This window comes from Hakea prostrata, chromosome 4, assembly GCF_041222555.1.
Source record: "Hakea prostrata isolate BN-2017 chromosome 4, UWA_Hpros_2, whole genome shotgun sequence".
NCBI lineage: Eukaryota > Viridiplantae > Streptophyta > Magnoliopsida > Proteales > Proteaceae > Hakea > Hakea prostrata.
In genome coordinates this window covers 1,234,534-1,260,225 of record NC_142603.1, presented here as the reverse complement: position 1 = coordinate 1,260,225, position 25,692 = coordinate 1,234,534, and the positions used below count along the sequence as shown (strand labels likewise).

Below are 25,692 nucleotides of genomic sequence, written 5' to 3'. Positions count from 1 at the left end.
ATAGCCACTGTAGAAGGATAACTTCTTCAATAGAGTAGTTGAACGGGATTCTTAAATATTTATATAATCAGACAACGAACTTTTCAAGCACTTTTCTCTTGTCAATGCGTAAGAAGATCAAATTCAGCTCGTCTAACTAATCCAACAACGCGTTTCCATGTAATGGACATCATCAATTATTTCATTATGAACTCACCTGGCATCGCAGGCAAGTTTCATTGATGATTTTGTCAAAGTCAACGAGAGGAAAGATATTTGACCTTCCAAACCAGCGAATATATTAATAGGGTTGGCTAATGGATCGGAATTTTCCAATTAGTTCTATACATGTCATGCTTCATCTCTTTTCTTTATTAAAGAATAATTAATTTATTGTTTTATTGAAAATATGAGATGATTTTTTAAAAATCATTCTTGTTGGCTGTTGCTAAGTTTAGGTCTGGGGGATATGGATGTTGTAACTTTTTCATAGTTTTACTTTTTCTGAAATTTTAATTTTATTAAAAAAGAAAAGAAAAAGAAAAGGAGTAAGATAAAAAATCGTAAAACAAGAATTTAATAAATTCGAAAATATGAAGATATTTCTTGATTTTTGTAAATAATTTTCTTATTTTATTATAAAAAATATCTTACTTATTCTATAATCTAAACGAAAATTCGAATAATTCCATAAAGTCAATTTTGCCGAAAGGAAAAATCCAATAATATTGTCGGTCAAGATTCGACCAAATAGACGGGTTGCCTACTTTACCCAACGCTGGGTAGCTATGTCCCACTTCGGCCAATGAGAATAAACTAATTAAATTCTCCATATTCCTTTTTTTGTTTTTTTTTTTTAATAAAGAAATATTCTGTCCATTTTAATTAATGTTTGGACCTCTTCTTCCCTTCCCTCCATTGCTCCTCTGTAGGATGTTTTTTTTTCTATCTACTTATTCGTTTAGTAGTTTTTCTTATCCATCGCGGTACGCTCGCCAGTTCCCACGCTTGATGCTTGTGAGGTTTAGTTGCAGATCGTAATTCTGAAAATCCAACACTTATTGTGTAGTTATTTCGATTCTTGTAGTATTGTGAAGAGAAATCAAGGTACTTTCTATGGTTTTATGGCAATTAAATTTGGTGTTATGGTTCTCATCAGATTATTGGTTTCTAGGGTTTTGGCTTCGTACGGTGATGCTTAATTGAGTTCGTGGATATGTCGGGACCGCTTGATCGATTTGCACGGCCTTGTGAGTGTTCTCGTTTTGATCTCTCTCTCTTGGCGTAACGTCTGATATTCAGGAGCTTCCCTTTGTTTTGAGAGAAAAATTTCCTTCTTTTGTCACCCTCGGCTCCTACTTTTTGTTGACCGTTGGTTAATATTATTAGCAGTGATTTTCCTGGTTTGGTTAGGTTGGGAGTTCTCGTTTGTTTACGCTTAACATTTTTTTTTTATTAAATTCTTGGAATGACAACTTAATGGTATATGCGAATCATGTTTAACTGTAGAAATTACGATGTCTCCAATTGGATTATTGAAATACATCTTCTTGGGCTTGATCTTGATGTGAACTTGGTAATAGGTTAAACCCACAGTGTTCAACCCTGTAAATGTCCTAGTAGAGAAAGAGATCTGCGTTGATACTATATCCTACTCCAATCCTGGGAAGAAACAAGAAAGGAAGCTGGAGAAAGAAGAGGCCAGGGGAAATAAGGTGTTAGCGTTACCACAATAAGAGTTAGGTTTTCCTACAAACCACAATAAAGGAATCTGCTTGATAGTTTACCCAACACCAAGCCGGGGAGAAGCAAGAAAAAAAAGTTTGATAAGAAAGAGCTCAGTGAAACTAAGCTATTAGCATTTACCACAGCAAGAGTTCCTACAATCCAGAGTAAATTAATTGGCAATGTCTTTGCCTTGGTCAGGGAGGAAGTCACTTCTCCACTTTAGCTAATTTTCCAAGAGCGATTCAGGAATTGTTATTTGATTTGGCAAATCTAACAGGCTGTGGAGACTCCAAATGAATTGCTACCAGTATGAGATATTCAATAAACAATTGATTTTGTACTAGGGTCAGTTCTACCAAAATTTCCACTTATAATCCCAGTACAACAAAGCATACTAAATTGCAGAGAAGTAGAGAAGTTGCTGAATAAAAGCTTCATTCAAGAGGGCATGAGCCTGTGTGACATACCAACCTTCCTCATACTAAAGAAAGAAAGTTTGTAGTGAATTGGCATTGACAATCAAGTAATCAACAAAATTGCAATGAAGTATAAGATTGATTCCTTGACCAGTTGATATGCTCTTAGGTGCTAAGATCCATGGGTGGAAGACGACATTGAACACAAGCAGTTTATATGAATAGAAGTTCAAACATTCGAACTCACCAACTTCCTAGCATCTGTATATGTTGCTTATTCAAAAGTTTCCTGTTGTCTACCATCTTGGATGTATTTGACTTGACCACCTTCATCATTTACAACATGTGTGGGTACTGCAGTTTAATATTACTATACATAAACCTATAGAAGTGCTTGAGCTGCCCAGGTGATCTCCTCTTTTTTTGTTTCTGTTTTTGTTTTTGTTTTTGTTTTGCTGTTGTTATAATATCATCATTGAGTGTCAAAGCTTATCCAGAAAACATTTGAAGCATTTTGGCCTAATCTGTGGATACACAAGAGTGCTCAGTTTTCAATGTTTGGCATCTTTCTTTGATGCCTCACTTGGTTTGGCTTCTTCTTATGGATGCATCACTTCAGAAGCACCATTTTGACGCCTGTCACAAAATGCATTGAACTCCAGGGTAAATTTGAATAGATGCCCCAGTAGGCCCACAATCACTGAATTCTTAACTCTTATCAAACGCTAAATGCTAGAGACACCTGTTGCACATCTTCCTGATTTTGATTGTTTGAGGTTGCTATGAACACTTCACACATTGATATGAATGCTCTTGTGCGATGATGTCATCCTATGGCTTTATGCAATGAGAAATCTAATAAAACCAGGAATTGTTTTTCTAGTTACTCTATGGAATTGAATGCAGTTGAACTGTTGAAGTTTTGGTGACATTTCCTGATTGGAAGAAGTCATCTGAGGAGGAAGCTGTAAAATCCTATGGCTTTATGCATGAGAAATCTAACAACATCAGGAAGTGTTATTCTAGTTACTATATGGAATTGAACTCTGTGGTACAACTGGTGATACTCTGGCGACACTTCCTAGCTGGAAGAAGTCATTCTATTTATCAACCATAAAGCAGTAAAGCATCTACCCTTCCAGAAATTGGTGGTTGATGCATTGAGCAGAAAGGTGTTAACCTTGCATGTTCTTTACTCGCCATTAGTATGGATTCCTTCAAGATTGGGTATACCTATGAACCAGTACTTATCCATTATTATAAAAAATTATAATAGGGTGGCCAAGATTCTAAATATTTACTCCTTCATGACATTCATAGAACTCCATTGAATGTGGCTACGCCACCTTAGTCGACTCTCTCTTAGCTTCTCATGTATTGGAGCTACTGCCAAAACCAGCTCCAATGTGATAACTCTTAACTTCATCCGATGTAAACTAGGGTCTGGGCCAGTCTTCAGGATCCTCTCAAATAGAACCAGCAATATAACTAAGGTGAAGTCTCACTGTTTCAGGTCTGATCTTAGTCATTTCTCAATGAGCAGCACCTGTCAAGGGTCAAATATATGCCGCGGTTGTAGGTCTAGGGTTTATGTTTGAGGGTTTTTAGGGTTTAAGGATGACTTGGGATTAGTTGTGGTAGGGAATAGGGTTCAACCAGCAGGGTTAGGGCTTGGAAAATTAGAGAACTAAATCTGGTTCTGTGGAATATCAGTTTCAGATTTGATTCCCAATCTAGGGTTTAAAAATTAGGTCTCCTGATGTGCCTAAGACTCTAGGGAGGGTGGCTAGGGTTGAGAGGCAGGCACTAAGGTTTGGCCAGGGGTTTATGATGAGGAAATTGGACTGAAACTGATTCTGTAATTGCGGTTTTATGAGCTCCATTCAGTCCTAGGGTTATGGTTTGTTGTTGAAGCTTCTAGGGTTTTAGGGTTGATCTTGGGTTGTAACTTAGGATCAAAGGTTGAGAGTGAGGGAGTGATGCTAAGCCTAGAAAGGGGAAGGGTTTAATGAAGTAGATAAGGAGTTTTAGGGTTTTGTACGATTTTCTGTAATTTCCAGACATGCTGCAAGGAAGAAGATGGAAAGGGGAAATGTGAAAAGGCTGCACAAAGGGAGAGGCAAGGTAGGGAGGGATGGGTAGGGGTTGGGGAATGTGTGTACTTACATGTAGAAGGTGTTCCTTGAAGAAGTTGCAGAAATTCAGAAGCTTTAATGGCTGCCACGGGTGTTAAAGAGTAGTTAAGAGCATTCAGATATTCTCACTTCCGGAGGATATCTTGGGGCTAAATATGGGTGAAGTGCTAATTGAAGTAAACTCCGTGGGCAGTGAAGTTTGTGGTGAGTTCTTTGATCGCAATAGAATTGTGAGGTCTATTGTTGCAGATATATCCAATAAGAGTATCTTTTGACATCCATAAAAATATGAACATGGAAGTGAAACTAGGAAATATTTTTACAGATCAGTGGGATGGACAGTTGTCTTCATTCTTTTTATTTTGGGTGTATTTATGCATTTTCCTTCTATGAAATCAATCATACACCATAGTTGTCACAGTGCCTAGGCAAGTCAAGGGGTTTGAGCCAGGGAAAAACAAGGCAACCAGGGTGACACCCGAAAGGAAGCGCCAGAACTCCTGGATGCATTGCACCACCTTGACAACTGTCATAAACAGAAGAAGTTGCCCCATATATTAGGAAGGCGGTAGGAACCATCTACTGGAATTTTTGCATCGCCTTTATTTGGCACCATCTTGGACTTGCTCATTCCTGTCAGGCAGTGGATATCTGATGACTATTTCTCTCTTGAATATGGTGTAGGGCATGATGCTATTTGTTACTGTATAATGGCATGGATTTGGAACTGCATAAGCTATTTAGTATCCATTATTTAATTGCTGATTTTGTACTACACCACAGGCTTTGAAGGTTTTTCAGGTCACGATGAAAGAAAAGAGAGGAAATCTGATTTTGAAAATTCCGAGGATGAAAGGAAGACAAGAATTGGGTCTTTTAAGAAGAAGGCTCTCAATGCTTCCACCAAGTTTAGGCATTCGCTCAAGAAAAAGAGCAGTAGAAGAAAAAGTGAGAGCCGGGTTACTTTTGTTCCAATTGAGGATGTTCGGGATGTTGAGGAGCTACAGGCTGTTGATGCATTTCGGCAAGCATTGATTTTGGATGAACTTCTACCTCCCAAACTTGATGATTATCATATGATGTTAAGGTACTACTTTTCTTCTATTTTTATCAGGGTGATGTCTGACTGTGAAAAGTACATCTTGAAATCATGTGTACCTTTTTCATGTTCTTTATACAAAGTCCACACAATAATGATTTCGTGACTTTAGTTGAGCGAGAATTCTGGTCTTCATAATTAATATTTTTTGGTGTTTCTGCATTTCATTTGGAAATATTCATTGATATATAAATAGTTGACAATTGAAAACAATTTTTTGATCTAGTTGATCTCCATCTGATTTATTTGAAAATTTGTAGCTGCTTTAAAAATGTTAACTTGGAATTTTGTAGATTTCCTTCATTTATGAGTGGTTTGTCAATGATCTTGATTATTTGTTAGCTGCTGTCCACCAGCTCTTTGAAAATCTTTATGCAGCTATTTCTACTTATTTCGCATTGATTTTGTTTTCTAGGATATTTGTGTTCTTTTTTTGTAGAAGAGTGGAAGACATGGTAGATCAGTAGCTCATTGTTTCTAATAATTTTCCAATGATCTAATTTTTTTCATATTCTTGTTTAGCTTATGTGCTGATATTTTACTTGGTTAACATTTGATATATGTCAATTTCATAATGTGCTCAATATTAATTTTTATGCAGATTTCTGAAAGCGAGAAAATTTGATATTGAGAAAGCAAAGCATATGTGGGCCGAAATGCTTCAATGGAGGAAAGACTTTGGTGTTGACACTCTTCAAGAGGTAATAGGATTTTACTAATGGGTTTCAAAGATATTTTTCCTTTCCTTTTATTAATGAAATATTTAATAAAAAACCTAGCTACCTACTAATGGAAGTGGTACCCTACTCAAATCTTTTTCAAGCTGCATTTGGATGAAAGAATTGGTATTCGGGGGATTTTTATCTCAGCTGCTGAATTCAGAAGCTATAGATTTTGGCCCAGATCTGGATTTTTTGGTGTTCATTTGTATCCTTTATTTTAAGTCCTGAAGTCCAGATTGTGGTTCATTCTTGTTTCTAGGTTGATCAACATGTTTCTATGTTGATCATCAGGATTTTGAGTTCCACGAGTATAATGAAGTTATACAGTACTATCCTCATGGTTACCATGGCGTGGATAAGGAGGGAAGGCCTGTTTACATTGAAAGACTTGGAAAGGTTGATCCAAACAAACTCATGCAAGTGACAACAATTGATAGGTATCTCAAATACCATGTAAAGGAGTTCGAAAGGAGCTTTGTAGTGAAATTTCCGGCTTGCTCAATTGCTGCAAAAAGACACATTGATTCAAGTACGACGATTCTGGATGTTCAAGGCGTGGTAGGCCTTCTGTGCACTTCTTTCTCCTAGTTGGCTGGAATGGTTTTACTTGTGGGGATTTTATAATCTGGATTCTACATGTTCGATTTATCTGTTTTTCAGGGTTTGAAAAACTTCAGCAAGGCTGCACGGGAGCTCATTGTACGGCTGCAGAAGATTGATGGTGACAATTTCCCTGAGGTATGTTGTCCCTAAAATGATGCATTGTAGCTCCTTATGCACTGAAATGCTGATATGCCATCGCATGTTTGTTGTCTTACAAGTTATGACATAGAAACACATTGTTGCAGACACTCTACCAAATGTTTATCATCAATGCTGGTCCTGGCTTTAGGCTTGTGTGGAACACTGTGAAGACTTTTCTTGATCCCAAGACAACTTCAAAGATCCATGTACTCCACCAAAACCATCCTTTTATGTAAAGTGCTTTTCTTAATTGATTTATTATTTCTGGTCTGAGTTGTATCTCATGTTCTCTGCAGGTGATTGGGAACAAGTACCTGCCCAAGTTGCTTGAAGTAATTGATTCTAGGTAATTTTGTTTAATACTTAAATTGAAGTCAGCTTCATAGTAAATTGTAGTGGCCATCCCTGTTTCACATTGTAATTGTGCTGTCTACTTTTAAACTTCTGCAATGTGTTTGATGTATGCAGTGAGTTGCCAGATTTTCTAGGCGGTACATGTAGCTGTGCGGATCAAGGGGGTTGCATGAGGTCAGATAAGGGGCCATGGAAGGACCCAAACATATATAAGGTTTGTGGTGTACTTGGGATTATTTGGCTTATTTCATTGTTGCAGGGTTAGTCTTGGAGCAATCTCCTTTTCAGTTATTGGTAAAATGGTTGAGTGTGTGCTTTTGCATTTTAATGCAGATGGTTCTTAATGGTGAAGCACAATGTTCTAGACAAGTTGTTACAGTTTCCAACAGTGAGGGGAAGGTAATTGCTTATGATAAGCCAAATTACCCAGTAAGGATGGTCTTTGAAGTTACAGAACGAAATTTTTGTGCAAAAAAAAAAAAAAATAGCACAACATCTCAGCCTAGCTCCTTCTAAATGGGTTAAACTGCATTTATCCATGCTCTTGAATCAGCTCTATTCTAGTTCGTACTTCACACAAGACCAAAGCCCAAGCATATTTTTGTCATCACTTCTCCTAGGGTCATTTTTAAGTTTGCCCTTGGCATATTTAGTTCCTTCTGTCTAAAACAAATTTATCCTCCGTACTATAGAGCATCCAAAGGCCTCTTGGACATGGTAATGCTATCTATAGTGAGTTTCTATTAGTTTATCATGAATTAGAGCTACTCTATCATGATCAATCCTCACTTCCTCACTTTATACATCTTGTCTTTCTTATCTTCAACTGTGGTTGAGTTTATTTATATGGGTTTTTTTTTTAATTGCCCATCATTCCATTGCATATGTCATCGCAGTCATATGACTGTCTTATAATATTTTCTTTTTAAGCTTTAAAGATCTATGCAGATCAAACAATACGTTAGATGTGTGTCTCCGCTTAATATCCTATTTAACAATTTCTGATGCATCATTCTCTTTATCATCTTCTTTATTTGTGATTGAGCCTAATTACCTAAAACAATCACTTTGAGGAGTTCTCATACTATCAATTGTCACCACTTTATTTTCCATCATATTCTAAGTTACCAATCATATAATATGTCGTTGTTTTAGTTAATCCTAAAACCTTCAATATTGATTTTTATAACTCCATCTTGAACGTTAGTCCCTGCTTTTGGTCTCATCCACCCAAAGGTCCCAAAAAATATCATAAGCAAGCAACAATCAATCACCAACAGACCAATTCTGGAAGGTCTCTGGTTAAATCCATGAGAGGCACAAACAGATGCGTAAATCTAATCCTTGATGTAGTCCAATAATAATTAAGGATTCACTCAAAACACTTCTGTTCCCTAGTACTTACCGGCTAACTGTTTGGAACTCTTACCATAAGAGTTTTCTTGGTTAGGGATCCTTTTTTCAATCTCTAAATCTTTCAGTAAGTCTCCTAATTTGGTAAATAGCTCCCGTGTGAATCTTCCTAGAACAGAACCAATTTGACTCTCTATAGAACATAATGGTAGTTTATTGTCTTAGGTGGGTCTTAACTTTTCAATTAACTCTCTCCCATAATTTCATAGTATTAGCTCATTAGTTTTCTGCCTTTATACATAGTTATTGCAATTTAATATCTTACCTTCATTTTTGTTGATGGAACTACAATGCTTCTTTAGCCATGATAAACCTCAGATTCCTAAGCTCTTCTACACTTTTATTGGGATCTCACTTGGTCTCATGCACTTCCTACTTTCTTCCACTGTAAAATGTCTTTGATTTCAAGCACCAAATTCTTCATATGTACAACATGTGGTGTTTTGATGGGTCTTTTGGAATACTATTACTCAGTTTTTCGAATTATCTATATTTAGTAGGTTTTTGAACTTTACCATATGTTCTTAATGTCCTCATCCATTACTAGTACTTTACCTCTTAATCCCACCATCGAGCCTCTCTTAAGTAATGACTTTTTCCTTTCAATTTTCCTAGGACATCTTCAGCAACCTTCTTAATACAAGTAGTTTACTCATCCACGTCATTTTAGTGTCTCCCTCAAAGTCCCACTTTCCCTATTTGACCACTTTGTTAGTAAATGATTTCAATATATCTTCTTTTAGGCTCCATCCTCATATCCTAGGGCAAGTAAGATCACCTTTCTTACGATTCTTGGTGGTGAGGCACTTATGCATGACTACAAATCTATGGATAGCCAAACCTTACTCTGAATCGTTGTTCTGTTTGCATGTTGCAGCAGTTTAGAGGAGGTGACACATCAACTGCTGAGTCAGGCTCTGAAGCTGAAGACTTTTCTTCCCCTAAAGGAATGAATAGTTATTCAAATTTTTGTTTGACTCCTGTTCATGAAGAAGTAGGTGCCCGTTTATCTCTATTTTGCTATACAAGTAGGTGCTCGCTTATCTCTAAATGTTGTGATCAAAGTGCAGGCCAAAGTAGCTGGGAAGACAAGCTTGGCTGGTGGTTGTTCAGAGTTTGATGAATATGTTCCAATGGTTGACAAAGCTGTTGATGCTGGATGGAAGAAACAAGTTTCCTTTCAGGTGCTCCAGGAGGACTGTTCTTCCAAAGGTCAGCAACATCACTCTGGCTTCCATGATTCCATCAATTGATTAATTTCTTTGCTACTTGAGGTTCAGTTTCATGAACCACCACCTTTAAAACCTTTAAGCTTGATGTGCTATGTAGCGTGGGAAATAGGAAATCCTTTACATGTAGAATATTCTTAAAAAATGAAGAAAGACTGATATCATGAGATCTTATGAACTATATTGAAGTTCCATGGTTGCCAAGGCGGCAAGGCAACCAAAGCGGTTGGGGCTCTGCCTTGGTGATTGGGCGACAAAGTGGCGCCTAGACGACAGTAAGGTGATCAAAGTAGTTGGGTCTAATTTTTTCAGTGCAACTACATTTAAACTGAGAAATTTCTATTTTAAGCTAAACAGACATTCAAGAATCACATTCATCCAAAAAACAAGCATTAAGAATCATAATTATGAAAAAAAATACAAAAAAACACAAGCATAACTTCATCTCATCAAGCATCATAACGATATAGTGATCATAAGATGGAGCAAAGCCTATTATAATGCCTATTTTCTTTATATAAGGAAGTTTTTGTTCACCCCATAAGTTAACATAGAAATCCACAAGGTGGGGTTTGATTGATAAATTGGATAACTCAAGTGGTGACATTAATTTTAGGGGGCATTATTTGACCAAAATTTTTTTTCACTTTTTTTTAATTTTAAATAAACAAATAATTTTCGAATCCAAATCAGGATTGATATGTCTGTTTTTTACCACTTTTTTTTACCGAATATGATAAATTAATAGATCACATTATTTTGATTTCCAAATCATTATCCATCTAACAATTAATTGATTCCCGGTTCCAAAATGACTAACTATGAAATTTGTATACGACTTTGTAGAATTAAAATTTGTTTTAAAAAAAAATAAGAAAAAATATTATTATGTACAAAGCGTCAAAAGAAGACCACTTTGGCGTCTAGGAGGCAATAAGGCGCACAAGGGGATAAAGTAGAAGCAATTAGGCAGAAAAAACAGCTGAAAAAGTGCATGTCAACAAAGTAGTGGCAAAAGAAGGCGGCTGAAAAACTGCCTTACTATCTAGGTGGACGCTTTGAAAACCAGTGTATTCACCATGACCATATGCTATCGTAAAGAAAAACAGGAATCATGAGCCTAGGCAGCCACTTTGAGAACCAGTGTATTCACCATGACCTTATGCTATCCTAAAGAAAAACAAATATCATGAGATTTTATGTACTGTATTCACCATGACCATATGATATCCTTTATTTATTTTGAGATGAAACTCAACACTGAGATGAGTGGAGATCCTCTATGGTTTAACTGTTAGGTATCAGGTTTTAGTTTAGTTTTAGGATTTTAGGATTGTTATGATTGTTATGATTGTTTAGCTACATCTACTGAAAATATGCAAATGCAGGAGATCTTCCTTTGCCTACCAAGAAGACTCTAGAAGGAATTCATGCACATATATTTGCCATGCTTATGGCATTTTGCATGACCCTCTTTGCTTTCTTCAATTCTGTAATTTGCCGAGTGACCAAGAAGCTTCCAGATGTATCCAATCATAACAACAATGCTCCCGCTCTTGCACTCAATTCACTGCCCAAGGAGGAGTTCCGCCCCCCTTCTCCAACCCCTGGATTTACCGAGGCAGACCTCCTTTCATCTGTACTGAAAAAGCTTGGTGAACTGGAGATTAAGGTGGGCACACTTCAATCAAAGCCATCTGAGATGCCGTATGAGAAAGAGGAGTTGTTAAATGCTGCTGTTTATCGTGTGGATGCACTGGAAGCAGAGCTGATTTCTACAAAGAAGGTAAGATTACTTGTTTAATTGATGCCAAAAAGCTTACACCATGTGCACTTAGAACCCTTGTCATGCCTGCTACTATCAGCCATAGAGACTGATGCTCTGGGAGGCTGACTGTGGGTTATACTTTGGATCTCCATGATACCATCTGTGGCTTGTCTCTAGTAGGCAACTGCAGGGCCCACCATGCTGAGTATATCTTGGATCTTCGTGATACCATGTGTGGCTTGTGTCCGGTAGTCAACTGCATGGCCCACCATGCCCAGCAACCAGAAAATTGAATGTGGCAGTTATTACAGTTGCATTGAATGGGTTCCATGTGGTGTGTCTGGAGGCTAACTCTTTTGATTAATCTGCAGCACTTACATTAGATTGGTTGTAACTTTTTACCAATGACCAGTGGTATGCCAAATACCTCCAGCAGAGTGTGGTTGGAGTTGTGGTGGCTGGTCTGAGCACCCACTCCATATATCTAGGTCAGATTTGTGGATTAAATGGTGAAATGATCACTGGTCTCCACTAACTTATGCCTTTTTTATTTTTCTCTGGGATCTTCCAACATGCTTCACCATCAATCTGCTTCTGGCTCGGTTCTTGCCCTGACTTATTTAAGTGTATTTTTTTACTGAATTTCTGACCCATATAAACATATTACTGTTTTATCTTTCAAATCCATCAGAATGCTCTATGCTGGTATTACTGAAAACCAAGCTATGAGAACCGTTTGTCACTAGTTTGTCACTTTGTATTCCTTTAGAAGATTTCTACAATCTATAAATACACATTTTTTGTTCTCATTTCTGGGGATCAACTGTACTTGGTGCTGTATTCAAACTTTTGGGCATCCTCTCATGCCAAGTAATCTTTCACTTTCAACCTGTAAAATTTTCAAAACCAGGTCATGTCAGGTGATCTCCACGAGATTGACGACATCTTTTTTGACAACGTCAGCATGTTTGGGAAATTATAGATCTTGGTTGATTCTTATTATTTGAAGCTTGTTGGCATGTTTATTTTTACAGCCTGCAAAGTGCTCTGAGTTATGGGATATTTTTCTTATCCCAGTATTAAGACATTCTCATTTTTTTATGCTTATGATGCAATACTATCAAAGATATATTAATCTCATAATTTGAGCCTCTTGTCTCTCACACTTGGTTTATAGATGATAACTAGCTGCCTTGTTACGTCCTTGCATAAATTAATTTGAGTCTTGTCCCATCAATTATAGGTCAATAGTCATTGCTTCTTTCTTCAATTCACGTTAAGTTTTAATTTAGCGTCTGCATATTTGGTTGATTTCTTTTATTAAAAGTTTTGTGGAAATTATATGCAAATTTTCATGCATATTTGGTTGATGTTGCTCGAGTCTTATCTAAGTGAAATTTTGGACAGGCTAGTCTTTTGTTTGAGGTGTGACAGGATATGGTCCTTTGTAAGCTGTAGTAGAATAATTTATTCTGCGATGTTCTCATGGACTGGGGGGATGATTTGACTGTGTAGACCTTGACCTTGATGGTTTGTATTGCTTCAAGGATTAGGGATCTCTGGACAACCATTGACTTGCTGGGCGATGCATACGGTTTGGCAGTTCTTCCCCCCCCCCCTCGGGTGGGGGCCTGGGGGTGTGTTAGAATGGCAATCTGTAGATCAAATGTTTTAATATTGGACCACATTTTACATTAGATCAATGCAACAAATTGGATCAGGCTGGTGTCACCTGACACCAGGTCACAACATCCCAATATTTTTCCAGATGTTGATTTTTACTTATCTGGGGAACAAATGAGTAGGTCAACATGGCAGGTTGCTATTCATAGGAAGTCAGACTTGAATGCTCTATGCTTTGAGTAATTCTCCTCACCAGGTTCACCTATATTTCTCCTTGCACCTAAAACGGTCCTTGTAATTTCAATGACCTAATGTTGTTAAATTTAATTAGTTTTTGGTTAATGTTAGTATCCAAGTGCATTAATGCTACTGTGCTTCACTTTCATAGATTCACGATTGATTGATTGTGTATCGTTTTGGTTTCTTGCCAGGCTCTGCATGAAGCTCTGATGAGGCAAGAGGATTTGCTTGCGTACATAGATGGTCAAGAAGAAGCAAAGCTCCGAGTAAGTCTGAGAGAAATCTATCAATTTATGTCCAATAATAATATTTTTCTAGTATGTTTTGGTCTTGCCTGTACTTGGTCTTGGTCTTTTGATAATGGGATTCCCCGTCTTAATCTATGTTGAACAGAGAAAGAAATTTTGCTGGTGATGAAGAGACTATGTTGGAGTGCACTCTGGCGGTATATCTACTCTATCATATAATACAGATATTTGTGATGCAAATAGTTCTCCGAGAAGGGTGAACTGGCAGGAATTATTTGCGGTTCTATGTATATCACAGAAATTGCTGAAATGAAGTAAAATTTGTTCAGCTTCTCGTGTAATTGTGTGTATTTGTTCTCTGATTGTTTTTAAATCCCTCTTTAATTTTTGATTGTTGCGGACCATGTACTCTATTTCGCAAAATAAATGAAGCCTGAAATCTGTTTAGGTGCAAAACATTCTTAGCTAAAATGTTTTGGGACGCTGGTAAGTTGGGGAGGGGTCATTAATCTTTCACAATTTTGTCACCCTTCGCAAAACAGATGTAGAACTTCCACTGCTAAACCATTCTACAGTTGGATTGTTCATCTTGTTTAAAGCTTCAAAACCGTTTTTAGGAAGAATTGATGGGAGAACTCTGCTTGGTAAAAAGAGAAAACCATGAAATCTTAACCTGACCTTGATAGAGATGTAATATATATACCTCAAACGTATAACCCAGACCTGAAATTTTCTGTAATCTGTATGTTCTAGAATCTTGTTTTGCCTCAAATTCATTTATGATTTATTTACAGACTCGTAGTCACTGACATCCATCATGTGACATTTCTTTCTTTTTCTTTTTTTAAGACACCTGTAGGGTATAACTCTTTTCTTAGTTGCTCGGCAAAAAACGCATCAATTATTTTCCTTTGAGCTTTTGCGTTGCTTAAATCTCGTCTTACCAAGAAAAAAAAATTCCCAGTGGTCTCAATGGAAAACGAAAGAAGAGAAGGAAAGAAACACATGATAATCTTCGAAAAGCTTACCAATACACATATGTCCGAAGAAAATGCTGATAATCTTTATTCACTCCTTCAAAAGAGTTTACTATAAGGACTTAACAGTATTATTTTGTGCAGGTGAGATACACATGATAACTCAGGAGGTTGGGTATTGCTGGGTATAGTCCATCAAGGTTGTCTAATATATTGTTGGAGTGACAAACTAAATGACAGCAATGTTATCAGGGTAATAGCCAAGGAATAACTCATGGATTAAAAATGATGCTGCAGTTTGCACTTTGATTCCAGCTGGGACAATCATGAACAAATTAAGGGTCTCGTACCGTTTCTCAAAAACCATGACTGCTAGAATCAATTCCATATCTCATATTCATAGCATCAAGATAAATAACATCCCAATCGAAGTTTCAGAACATTTCAAGTTTTTAAGTGTATGTAGTAAATTGGCCTTACAATCGATAGGAATTATCCGCCTCAGATATTGGGATAACCCAAAAAAAAAAAAAGGAAATATCCGTCTTAGATATTGGGATAACCCAAAAAAAAAAAAAAAAAGGAAAGAAACACAGTGGGAAAGGATGTGAACCAGATCCAGATGGGAACAATAAATAAGCAATTACAATGACGAGCTTTATTTAGGTTTATCAATGCAAAGTGCGAAAGACTTTGTATCAAAAAAAAAAAAAAACAGTGGGGGAAGGATGTGAACCAGAGCCTGAGATCCAGATGGGACAAGAAACAAACAATTAAAATGACGAGCTTTATTTAAGTTTTATCAATGCAAAGTGCGAAAGAATGGTTATATATTCAATTAGAATCTCTGAATCATTGTTGGTAATATGAATGTAGGTCAGAGAGCATTTGGATCGTTATAAGAACTTTGAACAACAAAAAATACATCGCGAAGCCCTTAGGCTATATCAGGCTATATTATGCAGCACTCCAGTTGAAAGGATTCTGTATTCACAAAACAAAATAAGAATATATTAACAATAAAAAGTCGAGAATTTCTTCAATTGTTCTGAACAAATATGGAGAGGATAAGTAAAAATGTAAAATAATATTAAAAGAAAAAACTTGATGACTTACCAACATGTTCTTTTTCTTCTTTTTCTTCTCAATGTAATCCACAAGCTCCTCTTGTCGAGAAAGGGAATCCTCAAGCGCCTGCAAAAACTTAAAAGTGGTTACCAAAAAGAGCTGATATCCAAGTTTGCATTCTTTTACTTTTTGGGATAGAGGGTCTGATCTAGTTCTTAAGTTATTGTTCACCTTCCAATTAGCATAAGCATGCAAATTTTAATATCACTGTTTTATTTTTGCCTTAGCAAAAGTTCTTCTAAACCTTGTTTCATTCTACCACATGAGCATATTTGGCACCAAGTCATCAATACATAGAGTAAGTAGTGGATCAACAACTCTCCAGCCGATTTATCCCAAAAAAAACACTCTCCAGCCCTAATTCAAATCTTCTCTACCTAGGTGTACAGTCCACTCATTTTTTCCTCACACATTCAACTTGATGAATTTGGATCCTCTCCGCTCAGTCTGCCCATACAGTAGATCCCACACTCATGCAATTATGAGTGTATGATAATATGGGTAGGCTGGGTGGCTAGGATCTGAACTCCAACCTGATACAGGATGGCCTGTGTCAAGTTGAATGTGAGAGGAAAAAATAAGTGGACCGTGCATCCGAATGGAGAGGATCTAAACTCTTTCAGCCCGTTTGGTACGCTAGTCAGCCCAGCTGAGGAAGCATTTTGCTCCATCAGATGGGAGAAAGGGGTTTTTTTTCCAGTAAAAGGGAGAAAGGAATTTTACCTCATACCGAAAGTGGAATTCCTTCACCATGGGACCATGGCCATTGGTGCCATATGTTTGCCTATTTGATCACAAATATCATTGCAGTCTAATGTGGATGTGGATCAGGTTGCTTGTTAAATCACAAGTATACTGTAAAATTCTTATATGCAAGTTTTCTAATATTGGAACTTGTTCAAAATTACTGGAAGCAAACATGTTCACACAGAGCCAAATGCATGCTAAAAACCCTTTCTTTCTTTCTTTTTGACGTCTTTTTTCTTCAATAAAAAACTACTAGGACTAGGGATAATGAACTTACCTTCTTGGTTGCCATGAGCTCTTGCTCAAGGGCATCAATTCGGCTTACGGCAGTATTAAACATTTCCTCCTTCTGAGCCGACATTGCAGACTTCATGCTTAGAGCATTCACCTTCTCTTCCAAGTCACCCATACGCTTCATCACAGTCATGTATTCTGCAACAGGAACGGCAGGACCAGGCAACTGACGATGACCTTTATATGTTGTGTCAGGACAGCAAACAGAGCTAGAGTAGAGGGTTGCATTGGTGAGCTTCTTTGGCATGTCGCGTGACACTCTGATCATAGTGACGATGCCCATAACAAAGGTCATGATTCCAGTCAAGATTGGACCACTGGCCCCATCTGAACCCTTGCAAGCATCATCCGTAGTGTAGCAACCTACTTAACAAGTTAAAACAGTAGAAAATTAATCGGCAATTTCTCAGGATTCAAAACACCTTGTCACATTGGCATTCTTTCTCTTGGGTTTCTTAACTTACATAAAAATCCATTTTCTGTATATGGCATGTGCTTATATAATAACAAAAAAATTTGGAAGTAGTGTTGTTACAGAATCAGAGCCAAATTCAAACTCAACGATGGGTAACAAATCATATCCTAGTCGTGGTCAATCTCCTACAGATTAGAAGAATTTGTATAACACTAGAAATCCATCACCTGTACGCTGGATAAAGCTTTTATCTTTGGAATTTCAAAAAGTTGTTGTAAACAAGAATCATAAGTACAACACTTCCATCAGCAAACCAGTGTATGGAAGATTTTCAAAATTCGACTCTATTTACTATGGGAAAGTAGAAATGCATGCTTATCAATTTAACGGTATCCTCTATTCATAAAAAGTCAAAAGTAAATTGACATATCATTAGGAGAATACAGCAGTTTTTGTTGACATGATCAGTTAATGTTGACTCCATAGCTATAAGAATCACCTTAGTGACCCAATGTGGACCAATGGACACTGGATGAGCTGCAAAATTAGAGACAGAAAACAGTAGAAAAACCATGTACCTTTAGAGAGCGCCAGCTTGTCATTTTCTGCTGTTTTGTAACAAGTTGCGTCCACAGATTTATCAACCATTGGGATGAACTCATCATATCCACAGCCGCCGTAGGCATTTTTGCCAATTTGAGCCTGCGAGGTAGGTTTTTACAATATGCAAAGCCATCAAACTCCTACCATCGATAAATATCACTTCAGTAGTGAAGGTGAAAGATGGTTATGCTAAAATTCAAGAGTTCAGATACACTAAAAGCTTTCCAGTATCTATACTACTAAGGCATACATGCATCCGTATATTTGAGTTTTCTTATCAAAATGCAGCTGCAGAATTCAAACATTCCCCTGCAATCAGAATTTGAGGAAGATACCAAGGACATTGAATTGTGAAATACTAAGCCTCAAAAGACTGCTAATAAATTGTCAATAGCCCATAATATATTTATGTGCATTTCAAAATCTAAAACTTTTTGGTGGAGAGGCCCAAATGGGTTACATGAGGTACTAAAATGAGTCACTATATGGGACAAACATTCACCTCATGTGTAGCGTCTCCTTTGGTTGACTGTATTCACATGCAAATATACCCTTTCTTTTAGTGATCATACATGGATATATTATTAACATTGTGAGCCTGCAGCGCTAATACCAATTTAAATTGTCCCAACCAAAGGTAAGTGGAGAGACCTAACTGAGATATAAACTCGCCCAAGGTCCCAAAGTTAGTCAACGTCCAACAGTTTCAAATCTCACTAACAAAAGAAAAGAAAAGGTCTCAGTGAGTTGTGGATGCTTTATAAAAACTTACTTCTTTGTGAACAGGAGACGATTGTGGATGCTCAATATATTCCCTTTGAAGCTTGCCATCAGCTTGCTCCACAGAATCACATTTCTTGATTATAATTTATGATGAGAGAGAGAGAGAGTGAGAATAAGCAAAATCATTAGCCAAATAAACCTCTCTTGCAGAACTGAATTTAAGAGGATGGTTTATGGTTGAGCATTGAAAATAAAACTAATAGAATCTAGAGAGTAAAACAGAGCATTATTGGAGAAGAAGACAGGTTCCAAGATCAGTAAGGACCTTTGGGTATGCCTCATCCTCACAAATGGTCTTCTCCTTGGTGCTTTGTGCCTCAGACTTGCGAGTGCATTTGGCATCACCATTTTGTACTCTCTACACACCAAGATATCAACTGGCAATGTTAACACATTGTGTGCTATTTGATATTAATAAAACCACTCGGAAACAAATGAACAATATATGGAGAGAAAAAGTTCAATATAACCTTAAATATCTCAGTCTCCTTCCACGGGCCCTTGTCAGAGCGCATACAACCACCCTCTTTAGCACAGGTACAAGTTCCACCCAAAAATTCTGGCAGCTCACTGTTGCAAAGACAAGAAACAGAAATAGTGGTGATGTTTGAAATAAAATAATCAGATCAATTTATCATACTATTCAAGAATCTAACTAATCTATTACTAATTGCACATTAACGGCCATAGATTATTGAGTACAAATTCAGCAGCCAAAGTTCTGGATCATGTTCGACAATAAGAAACCAAAATGGGAAAGAAAATTTTGCACTGCAACTTTGCATTAACCACATAAAACCTTACCTAGCATCAATTACTTCAAGCAATTTGCTCTGATACTTATTTCCAAGAACCTGACGGGCAACATCCAGCAATGGTTAAAGTAGAATCTTTGGTCAAAACAAGCAACAGATGGAGAAGGAAAAGGATATTTACATTGATCTTTGCAGTAGTTTTGGGATCAAGGAATGACTTAACAGTGTTCCACAAAAGTCTAAATCCAGAACCTGCATTAATGATGAACATGCGGCACAGGGTCTGCAATGGAGATAGAAAGTTTTTCACATCACATTAGTAAAGCTGTTATCGACCCTGCAGGAGTAAATTCAAAAGTGAGAGCATAATAATTGAACAACGAAAACACTACCTCAGGGTAATTGTCGCCATCAATCTTCTGAAGACGAGTAATAAGTTCCCGTGCATTTTTGTTAAAATTTTTTAGTCCCTAAGACACCGATACATGTATTTAGCATGGTATAATAGGAGTTTATATATTATAATAAATAAATAAATAAAAGGCAATCCCAGTGCATGAGTCTCCTGTCACTGCAGGGTCTGGGGATAATGACAAGAGATAACCCACTAATTTCCTTCTCTATTCCCTAAGTTTCCCCAACTCCAAGAGTAATTGTCCTCTGAACAATTTTAGAACCATATTATGCGATCCCTACAAATCAATAGTTAGAGTAACTTCCACTGGCCATTATAATTAGAACATTGACGGGGTCTAAACCTCAGATATATTTGTAATAAGTTAATAACGGAGATTCAAGGATTCCAAACTAATGTGACCATCTTCACATACCACTCCTTGCACATCCAGTATGGTTGTGCTTTGATCAATGTGCCTTTTTGCTGCAATAGAACAGGCTGGGAACTTGACAGCAAAAGTCCTCTCGAACTCCCGTACGTGATACTTCACATACCGATCCATTGTTGTAGCTTGCATAAGCTTGGTAGCATCAACTTTTCCCAGCTGCTCAATATAGACAGGCCGTCCCTCCTTGTCTACTCCATGATGCCCTTGAGGATAGTGTTCTAGGACTTCGTTGAGTTCTTCAAATTCAAAATCCTAAAGTATAGTGAGGAATATAATCATATAAATGACAACACTATACTTGGATTATTCAAACAGAACTTTTCACTTTTGACTGCCAGTTTTTAAATGAGTACCTCCATGACTGTGTCAGCACCGAATTCCTTCCTCCACTGGAGCATGTCACTCCACATTTGCCTAGTCTTCTCAATGTCAAATTTTCTGGCCTTCAAAAATCTGCACCATTGGGTAAAATGCTAAAATGTTTACACTCAATTCAAAAGAGTGAAGCAGTGATTCCATGATTATTTTTGGAAGGTTCTAAATTTTCTTTTAGAATTAATAACATCTACTTCTACAAAATCATGTTGCTTTCACTATCTTGCTATATAAGCAGAATCAAATATACAAACCAGTCTCTCTATGAATATTTATATTTCTGTGGTACAGCTGAATAAAATTTACTATTTAGAATCATTCAACATTCTGCTAGTCTTAACTCGCTTAATACTAATGAATACTAATGTGCCACTACCATTTTGACACAACATATCCCTGTTCAAGCTGGTCTTAACTCACGATAAATATCATTCATCCAGCAGTTCTTTTCTTCTTTTTTTGGTAATATTCATTCAGCAGTTTCAGTCAAGTAAGGATTGTAGGTTTTCTGATATATTCTCTGAAAGTTTTGACAGCAAAAAGATGTCCTACAGCAGTAATATAAACACCACCACCACCCCGTGAACAGATAAAAAGGAAAAGAAAATTCTTCTCCTAAACAAACAATTAACTAGGTATTCAACCATGCATTGTGGACAATAGTTTCAGAGGAATACTTTTGTTTAGGGAAAAAAGAGAGTCACCTGAGCATCATATGGTAATCATCATGTTTCGAGGGTAGTAACTCCTCCAGGATGAGTGCTTGACGGAATCCATCAACTGCCTGTACTTCCTCTGCATCACGATCATCCACAATGGAAATAGACATTACTCTGCTGCTTCTCCTGCCCCTCTTTGCCAGGGAGTGCCTGAACTTGGATGAGGCATTAATAGCTTTCTTTTTGAAAGACCCAACCTTAGCATTTTCATCAAGACCTGCAGATAGAAAATGTAAAGGCTCAAAAACTTGGATAACTGGAAATCAGCTGCCTGCAATTCAGCCATTAAGAGTAAAAAAAAAATTCAGTACATATAAATGGCATTATGTTGTTTCTATCGAATGTGGAGTTCTGGTGAATGTGACACATCCATAGGTGAATCACATTTGGAACTTTGGCGCAGCTGTTAAGTTGTGTTATAGCAACCTTGTTCAAAACTTGGAATAGCCTCTCCTACAAACCAGGGGATAAGACTGCATGCATTTACTAGGAGTTTGGAACCTCCTAAAAGAATAATATCTTTGAACTTTGCATTTTTTTTAGATATTCTTCCCAGCTCAAACTAAATGTGATGTGCAGTGTAAACCTACCTCACATTCTAAGATGCCGTAAATAGTTCCAATGGTAAGTACATTATACATGTGAAAATAAGAACCCATGATTGATAAAAAACAATGATGTACACGTTAAATTTTTGCTGTTTTTATGTGTTTATACAGTTATATATAAGTATGTGATAAAATGAGGATCTCTGCACACGCATTTATTTATTTTTACAAAAACTGGTAACATGAATCAGGAATTATTGGAAAAAATTTCTTACGAGACTTTGCTCCGCATCAGCAAAAGCAGATGGTTTAATACTATGAATTTGGTTTCAATTACTTACCAGGTCTCAAGGGATGCTCCTGCGGTCCAGACATTACATCAGACATGGTTGCTAGCAGTGAGCTTGCAACTATGAGATAGTAAAGGGCAGGAGAATTAGTAACTCATGATCAAGGTCCTAGCCACCAAATGTCTGCATCATGATCAAGGTGGAAAAACATCAGGATCCAAGATTACATTTTAATTCACAAAAATAATGATAATAATGATAATAAATAGATTAAAACTGGTATTCGCCCCCTCCGCCGGGAAGAAAACATTGCATTATCTCCCTTGATTTTCGGGTTCATCATTCATCTAGTATAGAATAGTCATAAAAACAAGAACAGACCCAGCCAGAATTGATAGAGATCCATAAATTAAAATCTTCGTGCTTACAACCGATAAAGATGACACAAATATAGTATCACACATAGACATCCCGACAGCAAACATATCCATAACTCGAAGAAATAAAAAAAACATACTGATCTCATAAGTCCAAATGTTCAACCAGAAACACGAGAGTCCAAGTATGCATTCATTTATAGTTCCAGTATCTCTTAAACAGAAATCAAGGAACTTAAGACAAAAAAGATTTGTCATGTCTAAGAATTCAGATGCAAAATTGAGGAAAAAGAAACAAAAGAATGTTGAACTAATAATGTAAGAAGGAATCAAAATTTCTATGAACAAAAGAATGTTGAAACAGGGAAAATGTAAATTGGAGCCAAGGTTCATACGAACAAGACAGACACGATACGGAGAGGAGAAGCGTTTCAGGAAATTTACCTCCGACGAAGATGTGAAGCTCTGGAGAGGAGAAGCTTATAAAACACCGAATTATCCTCCCAACAGTGCCTAAGAAAACGGAAAAACGGACAATGAGGACAACACGACGACGATCCGACAATGATGAGAAAGGGGACAAAAAAATAAAATCTTTTATAATTTATAGGTTTGTTTACCAATTTTTGACGAAGTCACCTGCCATGTTGGTTCTCAGAAGCGACATGCGAGCAAACTCCATTCAAATTTTACCAACTTGTATAACTAATTTCCCGCTAAAAGTTTCACATTACATGCGGGTCCCTTTTTTCGAGTTACTTTGTCGATGTTCCTCTGCCGTCCGATGTTGTGATCCCATCCACCGGATCGCCGCATTATTAATTGTTGACGGAGTTCTCACCTTGCCAGGTTCTGCACGTATAACGTGGGACTTTCGGGCGTTTTTTTTTTTCGTCCAAAGACTTTCGGGCGTTTGTTTACTCGAATAAATGAGGGGTGCGAAAAAACAGGGTGAGAAAATTATTGAAAAAAAAAATTTTTCTTTTCTATTTTTCCTTTAATCTTAAAAGTGTACATTGTTTGGTTACTTGGGGTGGGAACATTAGAGATTGTCTGGTGATGTGGCAACTCAATTTTCCTATTCCAAGCCTTTTCAAAACTCTACAAAATATGTGGAACTACGTAAAAAGTGTGAAAGAGTAAAATGTAGGACCCACAATTATTATTTTTCCACACTTTTCTTTTATTTTATTTCCTTCTCTTTCATCCCACGTGACACATCTTTTTTTTTCCTCATCCCACCTTTGCAAACAAATGCAGCCTAGATGAATGTGTGCTAGCTCATCCAAATCCTCCTACCGATACGATAAAGAATCTGGATCACCTCCCTGATTAAGAATCTGCATCACCTCCCCAATACAGAAAACAATGTGTTTCCATGACACTTACTTATCATACAATAATGGTGGGGACCACTAATAAATTAAAAAATAAAAATAAAAAAATCAAGTGATGAAGTTATATATAAATATATATATAATGATTGGATGAGAAAACAAAGTAAATATAAGACTATTGAAGATTTTTTAAATTTAAAATTTTAATTTTAATTTCAACCAATCATTTGATACAAAAATGCACTATTGTACACAGTAATGAGATGTGTACAGTATATGATTTTTTTCCGTCCACCACCAATACAATTTACTATTAGTCCATTACATTTTTTGTAATATAAAATATAAATTAGGACGGAATCAAAGTCAATACCCTTTTATATTAATTTACTGATAATAAAAGGTCGAACTATTACATGTATCGTCCGAGAATATCACACTACGAAGTGTTGGTGATTGCCAACTGAGTTGACCTTTGAAATTAAAAATATAGACTCTTACATGTACCGTCATGCTTTTCTAGTGCCTAATGGTGTACATAGTAGTTCCACCTCCAAATATAAAAAAGTTCATACTTCTAAAAATAAAAAATATTGTAAAAACGAATATTGAAAATAACAATTTTTTAATGCGCAACAACAAAATTCGAAAAATAAAACAAGGAATTGAGTTGGTTTGTATTTAGATCCAATTGATAGGTTTAATTGTTTCATCGTTTTAACTGAATTTAATAATTTAAGCTTCATTCATCATTAACATTGAAGCAAAATTAAATTCAATCAAATTTAAGCTTCATTCATTTTAACATTCATCATTAACATTGAATGACATTTTTAGACTTATTGTCTATACAAAGGAGACTGTCACCACTATGCTAGAAGCACACCCACTAGCTCTCATTCAACTACACTAAATTCTAAATTTCAAATAGATGCATCAATGCATGGGAATTTTGTGCTGCCATATTACTATTGGTGTGAAAAATAATGAAGGATTGTCTTAAGAGGTTTATTAGTTACTTTATAATCAATATTACTGAACAATCATTGGACTTTATTATTTTATGATGTAGTGTATTTAACTTAAAAATAATAAAAAAATATATTTTTTTTATGTTTATTTCATATAGTATCAATGACATTTTTGTGAATTGTCACAAAAATCATATTTTAAGATTAAAAGGTACAAAATGTCAATTTGCTCTATAGTCTTTTTCTTGGTAAAGATTTGCTTCACAGTCATTCTCAACAAATTTAAACACTGGTTTTACTGAATGGCAAAAAAAAATGTTTTCAGAAAATCATTTAAAACCCTAAAGGTGGCCTCTTTACCCAATTTTTTTTTATTAACCATCATATATCTTCTGATCCCAATTGCATCATTTGTTATAGTGGTTCAAATGACATTGAATGTATTTTATTCATGTACCCATTTGCTAGTTTTCTTTGGATGTGATAAGGACAAATTGGACACGGAGCTTTGAGTGGCTCAAAAGTGGCTGAGCTCGAAAAAGAGTCTTACAAGAAAAAGAGATCGGACATGACAAATGATATCGGATCCCACTCGGCCTCCATCACGTGTAGGGATGCCCTAAGTCCAATGATAAGGAACTAAACCGTCTTGGTTAATCCAACGAATAAGGTAACCCTAGATAGCTATATAAACCCTACTGAAAAATCACACTAGGTATGCATTCTTAATATTGCTCCTAGTATTCAAGGCTCTATAGGTCTTTGCTTGTAGAGTCTTCCTTCAAATTGTCAGCCTTCATTGGCTTGATTGTTAAAGTCGTTTCCCCAAT

The 25,692-nt window shown here is 36.6% G+C and overlaps 2 protein-coding genes across 8 annotated transcripts; one reads left to right on the top strand and one right to left on the bottom strand.

The window, feature by feature from the left end:
- Window positions 1–887: 887 nt before the first annotated feature.
- Window positions 888–14,182, top strand: LOC149016935 (phosphatidylinositol/phosphatidylcholine transfer protein SFH8-like). Of its 3 annotated transcripts, none has more exons than XM_089151230.1 (15): window positions 888–1,086; window positions 1,154–1,229; window positions 5,042–5,345; window positions 5,959–6,058; window positions 6,371–6,637; window positions 6,740–6,817; window positions 6,928–7,029; window positions 7,120–7,169; window positions 7,292–7,391; window positions 7,511–7,576; window positions 9,471–9,584; window positions 9,661–9,802; window positions 11,208–11,605; window positions 13,642–13,716; window positions 13,844–14,182. In XM_089151230.1, the coding sequence occupies exons 2-15, from the start codon at window positions 1,196–1,198 to the stop codon at window positions 13,862–13,864; spliced, it is 1,851 nt and encodes a 616-aa protein (XP_089007356.1). In that variant the 5' UTR covers window positions 888–1,086; window positions 1,154–1,195; the 3' UTR covers window positions 13,865–14,182. The 3 variants fall into 3 exon arrangements, with proteins under 3 accessions (XP_089007356.1, XP_089007354.1, XP_089007355.1); XM_089151228.1 differs by having other exon boundaries at window positions 9,468–9,584; XM_089151229.1 differs by having other exon boundaries at window positions 902–996; window positions 9,468–9,584.
- Window positions 14,183–15,401: 1,219 nt separating this feature from the next.
- On the bottom strand, window positions 15,402–23,193 carry LOC149016934 (phosphatidylinositol/phosphatidylcholine transfer protein SFH12-like). 5 transcript variants are annotated; one of them, XM_089151222.1, is made up of 16 exons: window positions 23,175–23,193; window positions 22,999–23,067; window positions 22,229–22,360; window positions 21,325–21,556; window positions 20,599–20,698; window positions 20,231–20,497; window positions 19,793–19,870; window positions 19,582–19,683; window positions 19,450–19,499; window positions 19,116–19,215; window positions 18,911–19,003; window positions 18,635–18,718; window positions 17,838–17,961; window positions 16,828–17,207; window positions 15,792–15,869; window positions 15,402–15,659 (listed from the first exon to the last, which is right to left on the bottom strand). In XM_089151222.1, the coding sequence occupies exons 3-16, from the start codon at window positions 22,272–22,274 to the stop codon at window positions 15,633–15,635; spliced, it is 1,761 nt and encodes a 586-aa protein (XP_089007348.1). In that variant the 5' UTR covers window positions 22,275–22,360; window positions 22,999–23,067; window positions 23,175–23,193; the 3' UTR covers window positions 15,402–15,632. The 5 variants fall into 5 exon arrangements, with proteins under 5 accessions (XP_089007348.1, XP_089007347.1, XP_089007349.1 ...); XM_089151221.1 differs by lacking the exon at window positions 23,175–23,193 and having other exon boundaries at window positions 22,999–23,135; XM_089151223.1 differs by lacking the exons at window positions 22,999–23,067; window positions 23,175–23,193 and adding an exon at window positions 22,950–22,988.
- Window positions 23,194–25,692: the final 2,499 nt, after the last annotated feature.